Here is a 15,027-nt window from a genome sequence, read left to right on the forward strand (position 1 = left end):
AATATGAAGACATTTTTGGGGTGATGGAAGAATTCTAAATCTAGAATGTGGTAATGGTTATGCAGTTGTATAAATTTACTAAGCATTAAATTTATACATAATTAAAATGTATTAAATGGTGGTTTGAATGTATAAATTTACTGTGACTGGGGAATGACTATCGGTTATGGTGAAGAGGTAAGCAAATCTTCTCCCTAGAAAATAAGTATATTACTTGAAAGAATTTTCAAAAATTGCTATCTGGGGACTCTGGATATAGACCAAAAAAGAATGTAATGATAAACATGTAAAGACTTTAGAATTTGGATAACAGTGATAGGAGATAATGGCCTTTTTGCCTGAGGCTGCTCTTATTCACATCTGCCTGGAGCTTGGTGAATGTGACAATTTTATCAGAGTGAAGTGGGCCAGGTGAACAAGCCATTTCCCTTCTAACCAGGTGATTTACTTGATTTGGATTATTTTCATTAGTAAACTTGGTAGGTGATGAATAAGGGATAATGTGTAGCCCTGCTAGCCTGAGATTGGGGCCAATTTGAAGAACAGAGAGGAAAAATGTTAGTGAAATGTAAGTAGAGCCTCAGAGACCTCTAGGACAGCATCAAATGTACCAACATATGTGTAATTGGGGTCTCAGAAAGAGAGGTGAGAAAGGGGCAGAAAAACATTTGAGGAAAGAAAATATATAAATATTTATCTTTCTTTTCCTTTAACTTCTTTAAAATGTGGACAGTTTTAGGTAATAATTATAACATGTTTCTCAGTTGATAATACATATAACAACAGTAGCACAAAAGAATGGGGAGGGAATGCAACTATACTGGAGCAAGGAGCTATGCTTTATTCCAATTAAGTTTATAATTAATGGACAGTCTTATAATCTATGTAGTACCTTGTAACCTATACAGCAATCAATAAAAATTACTCCAAAAAATTAACAGAGGAATTCAAATGGTGACTTTAAAAATAATTAACACAAGAGGATCAGAGGTACAACAAACACCTGAAGACAAAATAATTAGCAAAATGGCAGACCTAAATCCAATTATGTACATAGTTATGTTAACTATAAATGGACTCAAGTTAAAAGACAGCGATTATCAGGCCAGAATCCTTCAGATTCGAAGACATAAGTGGCTGAAGTAAAAGGATTGAAGAAATGTACCATGCAAACAATAACCATGATAGGACTGGGTGGCTATATTAATATCAGACAAAATAGAAAGTCAAGAAATATTGCCAGAGAGAAAGATCTTTCATAGTAACAATAGGGTCAATGTAATAAGTAGATAAAACAAATATTAATGTGTGGACACCTACAGCATAGCCCAGCGAACATTGAGCAAAATCCAACAGATTGAAAGGAGAAATTATAGCTAACTTTATAGCTTGAGATTTAAATACTTTGCTGTCATAATTGATAGGAAAAACTAGACAAAATGTGTGAAGATTTATAAGACTCGATTAACACTATCAACCAGCACAATGTGACATTCCCTCCTCAAACCTGTAGAATTTGCATTCTTTTCAAGAACATCTGGAATGCTTTCCAAGATAGACCTTACAATTGGCCATAAAACAAATCTAAATAGCTTTAAAAGGATTAAAATCATGCAAAGTATGTTCCCTGTGAACTATGGAAATCAATAACAGAATGAAATTATGGAAATCTCCCAATATTTGGAAATAAAACAACACACCTACCTATAAATAACTCATGAGTCGGAGAAGGAATCTCAAGGAAATTAGAAAATGTTTTGAATGGAATGAAAATAAAAACTGAACATATCAGAATTTATAAAGTGCAGCTCTTCCTTTGTACAGAGGAAATGTTTAGCTTTAAATGCTTATAGTAGGAAAGAAAAATGGTCTGAAACTAATAGTCTTTGCTTTTCCCTTTTTCTAATATGAAAAAGAAGAGCAAATTATAACCAAGCAAAACAAATGAAATAAATACTAAAGTTATGAATAGAAGTCAACAAAATAGCAAATAGTGCAATATTGGGGAAAGTCCAAAATTGGTTCTTTGAAAAGATCAACAAAATTGATTCTCAAAAAGATAAAAATAGAATTATTGTATGATTCAGCAATCTGACCTCTGGGTTTACATGCAAAAGAATTCAAAGTAGGATCTTAAAGAGATATTTACACACCCACATTCATTGCAGCATATTCGTGGTAACCAGGATGTGGAAGCAATCCATATATCTATCACTAGGTGAGTGGGTAATGGAAAATGTGATGTATACATACTATATAATATTATACAGCCTTAAAAATAGGAAATCTTGTGACATGTTACAACATGGACAAGCCTTGAGGACATTTTGCTAAGGGAAATAAGCCAGTCATAAAAGTGCAAATGCTCTATTCTTTCCATTATTTTGACTGTCTAAAATACTCAAAATCATAGAAACAGAAAATAGAAAGGTGGTTAACAAGGGCTGGGAAGGGAGGAAGAAGAATCAGTGTTTAGTGGGTATAGAGTTTCAGTGTTGCAAGATGAAAAAGTTCTAGGAATCTGTTACACAACAGTGTGACTATACTTAATATATTGAACTGAACACTCAAATATTGTTAAGATGGCAGTAACGATCCATGCACAAAAAAATTGACAAACCTGTGGCTTCACTGAATTGCAGGTTCGAGTCAGAGCAATAAGGCAAGAAAATTAAAGCATTAAGATAGGAAAGGATGACAAATCAGATACTTCTATGTAATGGATTGTTGTAATGGTTACGGTATTGTATAAAATCATTGAATTATAAACATAAAACAGGCAACTTTATGGTATGTGAATTACACCTTTGTAAAACTTTTCATACTAACAGAAAAATTAACATTGCTAGTGTAGGATTAGTTCCTGGTGTACTTTAGATTAAATTATTTAGGGACACGTTGGGTGGCTTAGTCAGTTAAGCATCTGCCTTCAGTTTAGGTCATGATCCCAGGACCCTGGGATCAAATCCCGCATCCTTGCTCATCAGGGTCCTCTTTCTCCCTCTGCCTGCTGCTCCCCTTGCTTGTGCCCATGCTCTCTTGCTCTCCCTCACAAATAAATAAATAAACTCTTTAAAAAAATATTTATTGATTAAATTACTTATGTCTGAATATCATGACCCGATGATAATCTAGTCATGAGCAAGCATTTTCCAGCAGGCCATAACACAATAAGAACTGTGTGTTCTTTGGAGGAAGCTCTACATGGCTGATTTTATGCTTTTTATTTTTTTCTAAACCTCAATTTCAATAAATTATTGTCTCTGTCATTTACAATAAAGCCGGTCAACTTTCTAGAGTTTATATGATTGATCTGCTGGGGCATATTATATCTTTTCCTCATTCCTAAAGTGGCATTCTCACCTTATAGTGACAAGAATAATCTTCCAGTATAGTGGAAGCATGTTATTTGGTCAGGGGTATTATAGTGTAGCTGTGTATACCTCAGGCTCAGTGATTGGTGAGTAAAGCTTAACTTCCATTTGCTTTCTTTCTTTCTGTAAAGGTGCTTGTGAGCGAGGATTCTGACAGTGATGGTATTGTGGCCCACTTTCCTGCTCATGAAAAACCAGTGTGCTGTATGGCGTTTAATACAAGTGGTATGTGTTTGGGTTTTTTTTTGTTTGTTTGTTTGTTTGTTTTGGCATTTATATCATGGGTTTTTCAACCTGTTTTGTTTGTTTTTAGAAATGGAAAATATGAATTATGGACTCTGACTTTTATTATATGGGTCAGTGTATATCAGAAAAGTAACTAGTGTTCAGTAGGTGGTTCTTGAATGAAGTAATTTAAAATAAAAATTTAGAAATCCCCTAATCATTAGTTTTGTTCTCAAGAAGATTATAAACAGTGCTGTTGAGTTGTGTTAATTTCTGTATTATATTTAAGCCGAGAATTTCAATATTCCAGACTACATATTAATGCATGTAAGTGACACTTTCTTTGTAACTTCATTTCTTTTTCATTTTGTAGCATATTATAAACTACGTGTATTTTCCCCTACTTTTTGGTGGTAGTGTCTATTTTTCTGCTTGTTCTTAAGGTATTTGTTAAGGAGAGATGTTATAGCATATGGAATGCCCTATTAATCATTTTCTTTCACCAAACTTTTTGTTACATAAGGTTTCAAACATAAAAATAGATTTAAAAGATGGTATAGTAATGATGCTTGTATCACCACCTTGATTAGGTGTTCACATTTCATATGTATTATATATATATATATATATATATACTTGTACACCCGTGGTATGTGTAATATATATACATAGGCATGTTGTATTTTGTCAAATCATTTGAATTTAAGTTACATATTTGATGATGACATTTCACCAGACTACAAATTAATCATATATTTCCTAAGAATAAGGGCCTTTTCCCATGTAACCAGATATTATAGTTCAAAAAGTTAACACATTATAGTATCTGATATCCAAACCATAATTGAAAATTTCCCAATTGTCTCAAAAATGTGTCCTACAAAATGTGTAATGTGGTACCGTGTTTGATCAAATAGATATGTTAGTAGCTCATCAAGATATCTACATATTGGAGTAAGTTTTTCTTGTAGAGATTAGCAAGTAATCTATAGAGTGGTATTTTGGCTTCATTTCTGAAACAACTTTTTACTTAATAGTGTTGTTAAGTGGAAGGCTGTAGAATGGTGGTTTTTCTAATTCTGTCATGTTTTCTGCATGATTAACTGCTGTTCTTCTATTAGAAAATACAGTTTTTTCTCATCAGTCAGGAATGAACCATAGTTCTCTTGTATGAGAAGGCTAAGATACACACTTAATTCTTTCTCTTTACCAATTTTCATGGTTAGGAATTGATTTAATACTTAGAGTGGTATACTTCCACTCTGGTGGAGATATTTTTAAAATGTTTTGTTTTTAAGTAGAAGGTAAAATTGCTCTTTTGCTTTCAGAGCTGAAATAATCTTCATAAACTTACAGTCTTTTCTGATCTTATCCCTTCAGTGGATGGATCTAAGGAGATTGTCATTTTTATCTTATTCTGTAGAAATGATCCTATTAGTTAAAATTGATGGAAAGACCCATCTTTTTTCCCTTTTCATCTTTTCAAATAAAGAATGATGGTAAGAGGATAATATAGAGTATTTTGAATAATCTCCCTTCTAATATCTTAATAAGTCATTTTTGATAGAGAGAAAGATTTTCCAGTGATTGTTGATCAGTAGGATTGATTTAATTAATGAAGACAAAGATTTATGGAAATGCTCTGAATGTTATGGGAATTAAGTTAAATTTGAAGAAACAATCTGGAAGTTATGTCACTTACAGCACTCTACTTGGAATAAACAGTATGACTCATTTTGATAGTCCATCTGTTATGTCAGATCTCCTTTGTATTAATGTATATTTCATATTATCATAGTCAGAGTGCTTCAGACATTGGAACCTGTGTTTTTTCCTGCCTGTGGCTTTCCATTAAAATAAGAACATCCTATATAACCTAAAGAAAGTTTTAGTTATCTCTGTCATTGTCTAACTATAGTTTTCTATGATTTCATAATTTTGATGTACATTTTTATTTGATTTCTATTTGAACTCCCAAATTAGTGTTTTTATGGTAAGATTAAGAATTTTTATATTTATAACTACTTTTTTTGTGTTCCTAATGCGCTAGTTGTATAATTCTATAATATGACTTATCTTGGAGTAATCATTTCTTTAAATATTTGTTTTCCTACCTAACCTCTGGGCTCCACTTTACATTAGGGTTCCTTCTTGGTGTTGTGCATTCTATCAATTTTGGCAAACATATAATAGTACGGTACAGATTAGTTTCACTGCCCAAAAAATCCCCTTTGTACTTGTTCATCACTCCCTCCCTTAACCCTTCACAACCAGTGATCCTTTTACTGTTGCCATATTTTCAGTTTTTCCAGAATGTCACATAGTTGAAATCTTACTGTATATAGTCATTTCAGATTGCCTTCCTTCATTTACTAATATGTGTTTAAATCTCCTCCATGTCTTTTCATGCCTTGATTGCTCATTTCTTTTTAGTGATAAATAGCATTCCATTGTGTGGACATATCATAGTTTTTTTGCCATTTTTGTATCTTCTTTGATGAGGTATCTGTTCAGATTTTTTGTCCATTTTTAATTCAGTTCATTTTTTAATTGTTGACTTTTAAGATTTCTTCATATATTTTGGATAACAGTCTTGTATTAAATATGTGTTTTGTAAATATTTTCTTGTAGTCTTTGGTTTGTCTTCTTATTCTCTTAAAAGTGTTTTTGAAGATCAGACTTATTTAATTTTAGTGAAGTCCAGCTTATCAATTATTTCTTTTATAGATCATTCCTTTGGTGTATATATAGCCTCTTTAAAACATATAAATTGACATTCTTCTGCTCTTGGATTCTTAAGTCAGTCTTACATTGAATTTTTTAATTTCTTGGAGGGGGATCGTTTTATGAGAACTATTTCATGAGTTTTAGGATCTCTTTTATTTATTTATTTATTTTTGAATCTCAAACGAGGCTTTTTAACTTCTATCTAGGATCTGGAAGGTCCATGGATAAAATTCAGAGAGAGTATGTGAACTTAGGAAAAAAACTACATCTTTATTTTTTCTAATCACTGATGAAAATTTCCTTCACTTATGAATATGTAAAATAAACCAATGAAATATTAGCTGTACCTATGAGTATGAGCAATAAAAGTAACATGTTTTTACATCATTTCTATCTTATTTATATAATTCTCTCAGTACGGCTTATGGTTGAAAATTGTGGTAGACTCTATATTTTAATATGTATCAAAAAAACACATACTCTGTATGCCGGTTTTTAAAATCACTAGTGTTTTACTTTGTCTTAAAAATGTATTATTCTGAGAAAGATGTTCCTAGGCTTCACCATATTGCTAAAAAGGTTCATGGCACTAGAATGTTTAAGAGCCTGTTATCCAAAGGTTTATGCTTGGTGTAATTTCACCTGGCAAAACACTTTGGAAGCTTACTCTTTCACTGGAGATGCCATTCACATTGACTGACTCAGGCTTGGTGATTGAGTTAACAAGTGACATTCCCTACTCATGGAATCTGCTGGTGTGATAGAGACTTAAAAATAAGGAAGGAAAATCCTTTGTGGAGTAAGGACAGAATGGCAGGAGATGAATATTAACTTTTTTCGACTACTGGGGAAAGTTCTTCAAAGGAAGTCAGTTCTAAATTCTAACCTAAAAGATGGTTAGCTAGGAAATAATGATTCTGTGTCTGGTATAGAAATAAATATTAGTTGAATGAATGAGGCAAGAAAAATATGGCACATTTGACATAGATTGTGAAGCAGAGTCTATACAGTGGACTCCTGTGTTTATTATGTGGCAGATGTATTTTTCAATGTGTCCTCATTTCTGCAACATTTTATAAATGCTTTGTACCTGTTTAAATATTTGAATTAAATGGAGGGTTCATAACTCAGCAACCACTCACAAAATTGGTTTGCAAAATCTTTCATAGAAGATGGTAGAGATTTCATTCAACTGCTTGCAATTCATCTTAGTTATTTACTGTTCAGCTCTGAGTATTTTTGCTACTCAGAATATGACTGTTATGGCTTGAGTATAAGCAAGTGTGTCTATAAAAGATTCAGTTCTCAATTATTTGAAAGCCTCAGATTTTTTTTTTTTAAACTGGTCAGTGTCTGAATTGTTTCTATATAAGGATGTCAGATTCAGCTGTGGCTGCTATTATCCGGCTCCTGGATTATGTGACATTTTATTTTGCTAGTCTAGTTTCTGTATTATATTTCTTGTTTTATCTTAACCCTCTCAGATTGAGACATATATACTTACATACATATGAAATGTTTGAAGCAAGAGGCTGCATTGCTGTTTGTAAATGCACGGCTACCTTAGTGGTTGTTACTTTCTCCTTTAGTTACTTACAGTTTTAAAAAATATTTTTGGGAGATCAAATGATGTGTTTTCTATTGATCTTTAAGCCCTCCGATAAATTTACTTATGCTATAAAATGAGACAGTTTTCTGTTCTCTGGTTGATTTAGTTTTATTAGCTTTTGAACTTCTCTATCAGTTGGTGGTTTGTAGAAAAGTATGTAATTTAAGTGGCCCTTACACAGTACTTATGATATTTTTGCTTAAATTGGCTTTTTCAAAATATAATTTGTAGATCCTCTAGTAACAGCTTCCAGTTTTTCTTTACATGTATCCATATGTGCTTCTAAATTTGCTTGTATCAGTAAGTTTTAACGGTTTTGCTCTTCTAATCTTTTATTTGGTTAAAGACTTTCTCATGGGGTACATAGTGTGGCTAATAATAATAACAGTGCTTGTTAGAATACTTTTTACAAGTTTAGGGAAGTTCATTAAAAACAAAACAAAACACAACAAAAATGTTGATTTTGTATTTTTGTTTTTAAACCTTATCTTTCTCTAACCATTTACCTGAACCTGTCCCTGTTATACTTAAGAATATAAATAAATTTCAGTCTTTTTCTTTTTTTTTTAGAAAGGCATATTTTTGGATGACAGAATTACTAAAATGTCCTGGACATACATCAGAATGCAAGAAGAAACCAGACCTGTTGTCCACCTGAGAAATTTTAAAAGCAGTGTAAAATGTACATGACGAAATAATACTCCAAAGTGTAGTAAGGAGAAAATATCAGTTGTTTGACTGGGTGGTATGCCATTCGGTCTTGTATGGGCCTATTCAGCAAAGAAATTATGGGCTGCCATTAAATAGCATTGTGAAACTTCTAGTTCAGCAGCCGCAAGCAGTTTGTTTTTCAGTTTCTCTTTCCCATTCTTGTTTATTAGCTGTGACTCTGAGTCCTGAATTAGAACAAATATTTTAATGGCAACATTTATGATTTGGTTGGAAGTGCCAGAGAGGCTGCCTGTGCTCAGATCTAGGCAGATTTCACTATGGGTGGTGTAAATTTGTTGCTTTCAATGATTTAGATACACAAAGAGGAATGTTTTCTATTTCTACAGTTTTTTTTTTTAATTAATGAACTTTGGTTTTTCCAGCAGTTTCAGGTTCACAGCAAAATTAGAAAGTACAAGAGAACTCTCATATAATCCTGCCCTCACCCCAAACTGACCATACTATTGACATTCTTCACCACAGTGGTAGTATTGTTATAGGTGATGAGCCTATATTGACACATCATTATCAACCAAAGTCTGTCGTTTACCTTAGGTGCCCTCTTGGTGTTCACACATTCTCTGTCTTGACAAATTAAAATTGACATGTATATACTTTTGTAGTATCCTGCCAAATAATTTCATTGCCTTAATGTTTTTCATCATTAGTTGAGACTTCTCAGTTATTATTTCTTTAAACATTTTTTTCTGACTCCTTTTCCTTCTTTTCTACTTATCTATCAGTCTTCTTGGTGGTATCTTATATGTCTCAGGGGCTCTCTCCATTTTTTTTTTCTTCATTCTCTTTGTCTCAAACTAGATGATCTCAGTTGATTTCTTCTGCCTGGTTCAGATCTGCTGTATGAGCCCCTCTATTGAAGTTATTGTCCTTTGAACTCCAGAATTTCTGTATGTTTCCTTTTTATAATATTATATCTTTATTGATATCCTCTACTTGGTGAGACATAGTTCTCATACTTTCCTTTAATCCCTTGACATGCTTTCTCTACATCCTTTCTGGTATTTGCTATTCTCACCACTTTTTATTTTGTAAATACTAGATACGGGTAAGAAAGATGATTTGGAAGTATTTCTTCCCAGTGAGGAGTTTGTATTTTTATCTGTCTAACAGGGTTTTTTTGCAGAGCAAAATTACTTTTTGTCCAATCCAATTTAAAAAAATCATTTCAGTTTTTGTGTTCATGTCTAAAAAAGGTGCACCAATCTGGGGCCTGAAGACTTTTCTCTTTATGTGATTTTCTAATAGTATTCTGGTTTTACATTTTATATTTAAATTTATCCATTTTGTGGTAGTTTTTGGTGGGGGTGCAGAGGGATAGGGAGAAAGAATCTTAAACAGGCTTCTTGCCCAGCGTGGAGCCTGATGCGGGGCTTGATCTCAGGACACTGAGAGAGTGACCTGAGCTGAAATCAGAAGTTGAACACTTAACCCACTGTGCCACTCAGGTTCCCCATTTTGTGTTAGTTTTTGTATAATACATTGGATTAGGTCATGGTACATTTGTTTGTTTTTTGGCTTGTGGATATTCAGGTGATACTTCATCATTTTTTTCAAGGTCCCATTCTTTCTCCATTGAATTTCTTTTGCACTTTTCTTATTAAAGTAACATATTTCTGTGGGCTATTTCTGGATTCTCTGATGAAGATGACTTTTTTAGTTTTTTTTTTCTGCTTGGGAATATCTGCATCTTGCCCATAATTTTCAGGAATGTTTCAACTAGATAGGATAGGTTAGTTTGACAGTTGTCTATTTATTTATTTTCTTATGTCAGCTCTCTTTTAACATTATTAATCTTTTAAAAAATATTTATTTATTTGAGAGAGAGAGAGAGAGAGAGAGAGAGAGGCATACCCCACCACTGAGTGTGGAGCCTGACGTGGGGCTTGATCCCAGGACCCCAAGATCATGACCTGAGCCAAAGGCAGGTGCTTAACCAACTGAGCCACCTGGGTACCCCATTAAAGCATTATTAATCTGATCCTTTCGGTTAGTTGAGTACAGAGTTGTGCTTTGGGGGGCATCATTCTAATTTATGGTATCAGTTCAAATGGAGCCATTGAAAATTTTTAAAAAGGTTGCTGAGTTCTTCTTGCCCTCACATATTGTGGATTTTTCTTCCTCCTGCTGTTCTTCTTGATGTAAGAGAAACTACTTTTATTTATGTTTTTTGTATTGAACTTTCAAGTTGATTTTTTAAAAAACTTCAGGTTGTTTTAATTGGTTTTGTTTTGGTTATAGGATAAGAACAGCGGTCTCTTTTGATTTTACAAATTCAACCCTAAATCCTCTCTGCTGGTCATTGGAGCAGGTAAAATGTTGAAGACACTAGACGTAGACAGTAACCTGTGTACCTGTATTAGCTCAGGCTGTCATAACAAAATACCATAGACTGGGGACTTAAACAACAGCATTTTTTCCCCCAGTTCTGGAGGCTAGAAGTCCAAGAACCACCTTCCAGCTGATTTGATTTCTAGTGAGGTGTTTCTTCCTGGCTAACAAATGGTCACCTTCTCATTGTGTCTTCACATGGCCTTTCTGTGGTGCAGGGGAACAGAGAGAGAGAAAGGAAGCTAGTTCCGTGGTCTCTCTTTTTAAATTTTTATTTTTGTTCTTTTTTTTAAATTGAAATATAATTGTTCTATTAGTTACAGGTGTGTAATATCTTGATTTGACAATTCTCTACCTTACTTAGTGCTCACCGTGATAAGTGTAATCACCATCTGTCACCATACAACATTATTACAGTATTACTGGCTATATTCCTTATGCTGTACTTTAATCTCCCTGACTTATTTATTTTATAACTGGAAGTTTGTACCTCTTAACCTTTATCTCTTCTTCTCATCCCCCTCACCTCCCCTCTGGCAACCATCATTGTTCGCAGTATTTAAGAGTCTGTTTTTTTGTTTATTTGTTCATTTGTTTCATTTTTTTGGATTCCACATTTTATTGAGATATATGGTATTTCTCTTTCTGACTTCACTTAGCATAATAACCCTCTAGCTCCATCTCTGTTGCAAATGGCAAAAATCGCATCCTTTTTTATAGCCAAATAATATTCTTTATTATATATATAAATATATATGACATCTTTATCCATTCATGTATTGATGGACACTTAGGTTGCTTCCATATCTTGGCTGTTAAAAATAATGCTGTACTATACATAGGGGTGCATATAGCATATGGGTGTTCTATTATTAATTTTTTGAGGAACTTCCATATTGTTTTTCACAGTGGTTGCACCAATTTACATTCTCACCAGTGGTGTATAAGGGTTTGTGATGGCTCTTCTTATAAGGAAACTAATCATATCAGATCATGGTCTCACCCTATCACCTGATTTAAACTTAATTACTTCCTTAAAGAGCTCATCTCCACATATAGCCTGAGTTTTTAAGAGTTTCAGTATAGAAATTTGGGGCTGCACAAATACTGAGTTCACAACAGTACATGTAAGAATCATTCAGTTACTCTTAGTTTTTTAAAAAAGTCTTACTTGGTCACAGCCCAATTCTAGGTTCTTCTGTTTATGATTGTTGTGTCATACTTTTTCCCATATGTTTACTTCCATTTTAAGATACTCAGATATTTTGTAAGAAATGTTAAATGTTAATGATACCTTCATCTTGTATTGTGCTGTCTAAAAGTATTATACACAACTTTACTGCTTCAACCTGTTCTCCTACCCTTTCCCTCCAACATTTAGCCACACAATTTTTCAGCTCCTTAAACGTGTTACATCAGTTTTCCTCTTCTGAGATCCTCTCTTACCAGGGTAACTCCTTTTTATCTCTTGAGTCCTACTTTAAATATCATTTTGTGAAGACCTGCCTGACTCTAAATAAAATGTCATGCCCCCTTCCACCTTGCCACTTAATTGGGCAAGTTACTTAGTCTATTTGGATCACCCCCAGAACTTCAGTTTTCTCATCAGTGAAATGAGGGATGATAATGGTGTGTAAAACAATACCAAAATATGGTGACGCTTCACAAAATTTAGCTGGCATTGTTTTTATTATTATTAACCTACCTCATCCTAGTTTAAATTTACTTATACCCATTGAGAGTATCCTTTCAACATGTTTTCTGCTAGAGGTAAGCTCTTACTTTGTCCCCAGGCATTGTTTATTATTAGCCTGGTAATTTTCGCATAGTTGGTAGTAAGTATACGCTGAATACTTACATTAATTAATTATTCTTTTCTCTCATTATCATCATGGAAAAACTCTGGCAGGGCAGAGATAAGGCATTAATTCAGCATAATTACTCATTGGTTGAATAAAACCAAGTTATTTCTCATTTGTGGTTTGAGCAAGAATCATCTTTTCCCCTAAATTATGGAAGTGATCCCTGGTGGCAAATTGTATTAAATGAAGAAACATATCACATATACTTAAGACTGAAATATATAACATAAATATTAAAAATATCCCGTGGAAAATGTATCATATTTGTGTAACTAAGTATACTAGATTGGCGTATTATTAAGTATATTGTCTTTGACATAAAAGAAGACAAGTATTTTTTATTAATTAAATTGGAAATTAGAAACAGAATAAAGAAATACTCAACTGTATGCAGTAAGTCTGACATTTCTAAAACAGACCTGTTGTCTTTAATTTGGTAAATAATTGATCTGTTTTCCAGAGGCTTTATTTCTGCCAGCTGAGTAGCTGAGAGCTGTGAAGTGCAGCACATCTACATTTTAAATAATTGCCCTTCCTTGGCAGGGAAATTGCTTTTCCATCCATTAATAAGAGGAAAATGAATGTTGGGTCTATAGTAAAGTAGATTAAACATGTACCTCTTTGGATACTTGACTGCATCTTTAACAGACTTGAAATTTTTCTGGTTAATTAAATGCTATATATTGAAAGGTGATGGTGGTCTTGGGTTAATCATTTAAAAAGTTTAGGTTGGCTATTTCTTTTCTTTTGCACAGAGTTGTCCCCATTAATCATAGTGAGTGGTCAGAAAAATACCTTGTCTTGATTTTTATTAACATCTATAATGCCTTAGATTTACAGAATTATGTGGCTTCAGATTTTTCCTCTCATCTGACAGCTTCTGGTTTATTATTGCCAGTCACTTATACTGTATCACTAACAATGCAGAGGCAGCTTGAAGAGTTTATTGCTCTCCCTGCCCCCGCAAGAAAGAGATGTTTCCATTCTAGATTTGTAGTTACTCTCTTCTGTCATCATCTCATAAAATGACATGTTTTACTCATGTATTGGATTACTCCCTGAAGAATGTGTTCTCTTTGCTCTATATTCATTGTGGCGCAGGACTTGTATGAGAGTCAGTGGGAACTTTGCAGGTTTAACTTACCATAAAGTACAGTAGGCATCATACCCAGGACTTGTGCTATTATTGTGGCCCCACCAAAATGTCTAATTCCTTTTAAAAGCAAAAATAAATAAATAAATAAATAAACTTTTACGCTAATGGGATACTTTAATATATGTTTAAACCAGCAACTGTAGTCATAAAATACAACTTTAAATATTTTTTCATTGAAGACAGGGCCCATAAAGGCCAAAATGCCCAAAGCCCATTAATATCCTAATGTAGCCCCGGGTCCTGGGTGTCCATTAGTAAGGGGGAGCCCTTCTCCTTTTCCACCATGACTGCCATAGTATTTCTAGTTAATTAAGCAAAGGTGCTCAGTTAGCCCTAAAAGGATTAATGAAAGATGAGAATACATATATGTATGCTATGTAAAATGTGAAACAAACATATATACACACACACACACATATCTGTAACACTGTACTGCCTGTAACAGGTGAAACTATAACAGTAGAAACCGAGTATTAAATTTTGAAGAAGGTAAAGAAGAATATTTATAGCCAAGTACATACATGCAAAGTAGCCAAGGGTGAATTAAACTTTTGCTTATCAGGAAAACTTCACTGGTTGTTAAGCAGTGAAGTGCTTGAATATTTGTGGTCCCTTCCCATTTCCTCTCCTCTAGAATGCTCTGGTGCTCCCCTGGGTTCAGGCTTGTTTCAGTGTTCTCATTCAGATTGGTCTGTTCTCTTGCCATATGTTAATTATTTTGAACATTGCTCTGAAAACAGTGCAAATATTTCTCAAGGATACATATATTCCAAAGGACATACATTACATCCAATAGGATGGGTACTTAGGGTGGGAAGGGATGGGAATGGGGACTGGGTGTAGGAATGGATGATGAAAGTGCGCATGTTAAAAACAGTAGTCCATATCACTATTCAGAATTAACATAATGGGTTTTACCAAAAAAGCCACCTTAGAGTACCAACAGTATAGATGAGAATAAAATTATTTAATTTAAAATGAACTGGGGGGGGGGGCGCCTGGGTGGCTCAGTGG

The 15,027-nt window shown here is 33.6% G+C and overlaps 1 protein-coding gene across 1 annotated transcript in view; it reads left to right on the forward strand.

Annotated features, from left to right (window-relative positions):
- LOC111151262 (BCAS3, microtubule associated cell migration factor) overlaps positions 1-15,027 on the forward strand; it is a 578,517-nt gene that overhangs the window by 176,761 nt on the left and 386,729 nt on the right. The window contains exon 12 of the mRNA XM_022509136.1: positions 3,506-3,599. Within this exon, the coding sequence (XP_022364844.1) occupies positions 3,506-3,599 (94 nt within the window). The remainder of the gene's footprint in view (positions 1-3,505; positions 3,600-15,027) is intronic.

This window comes from Enhydra lutris, unplaced genomic scaffold (genome assembly GCF_002288905.1).
Source record: "Enhydra lutris kenyoni isolate GAN:26980312 unplaced genomic scaffold, ASM228890v2 scaffoldscaffold26, whole genome shotgun sequence".
NCBI classification, from domain to species: Eukaryota; Metazoa; Chordata; class Mammalia; order Carnivora; family Mustelidae; genus Enhydra; species Enhydra lutris.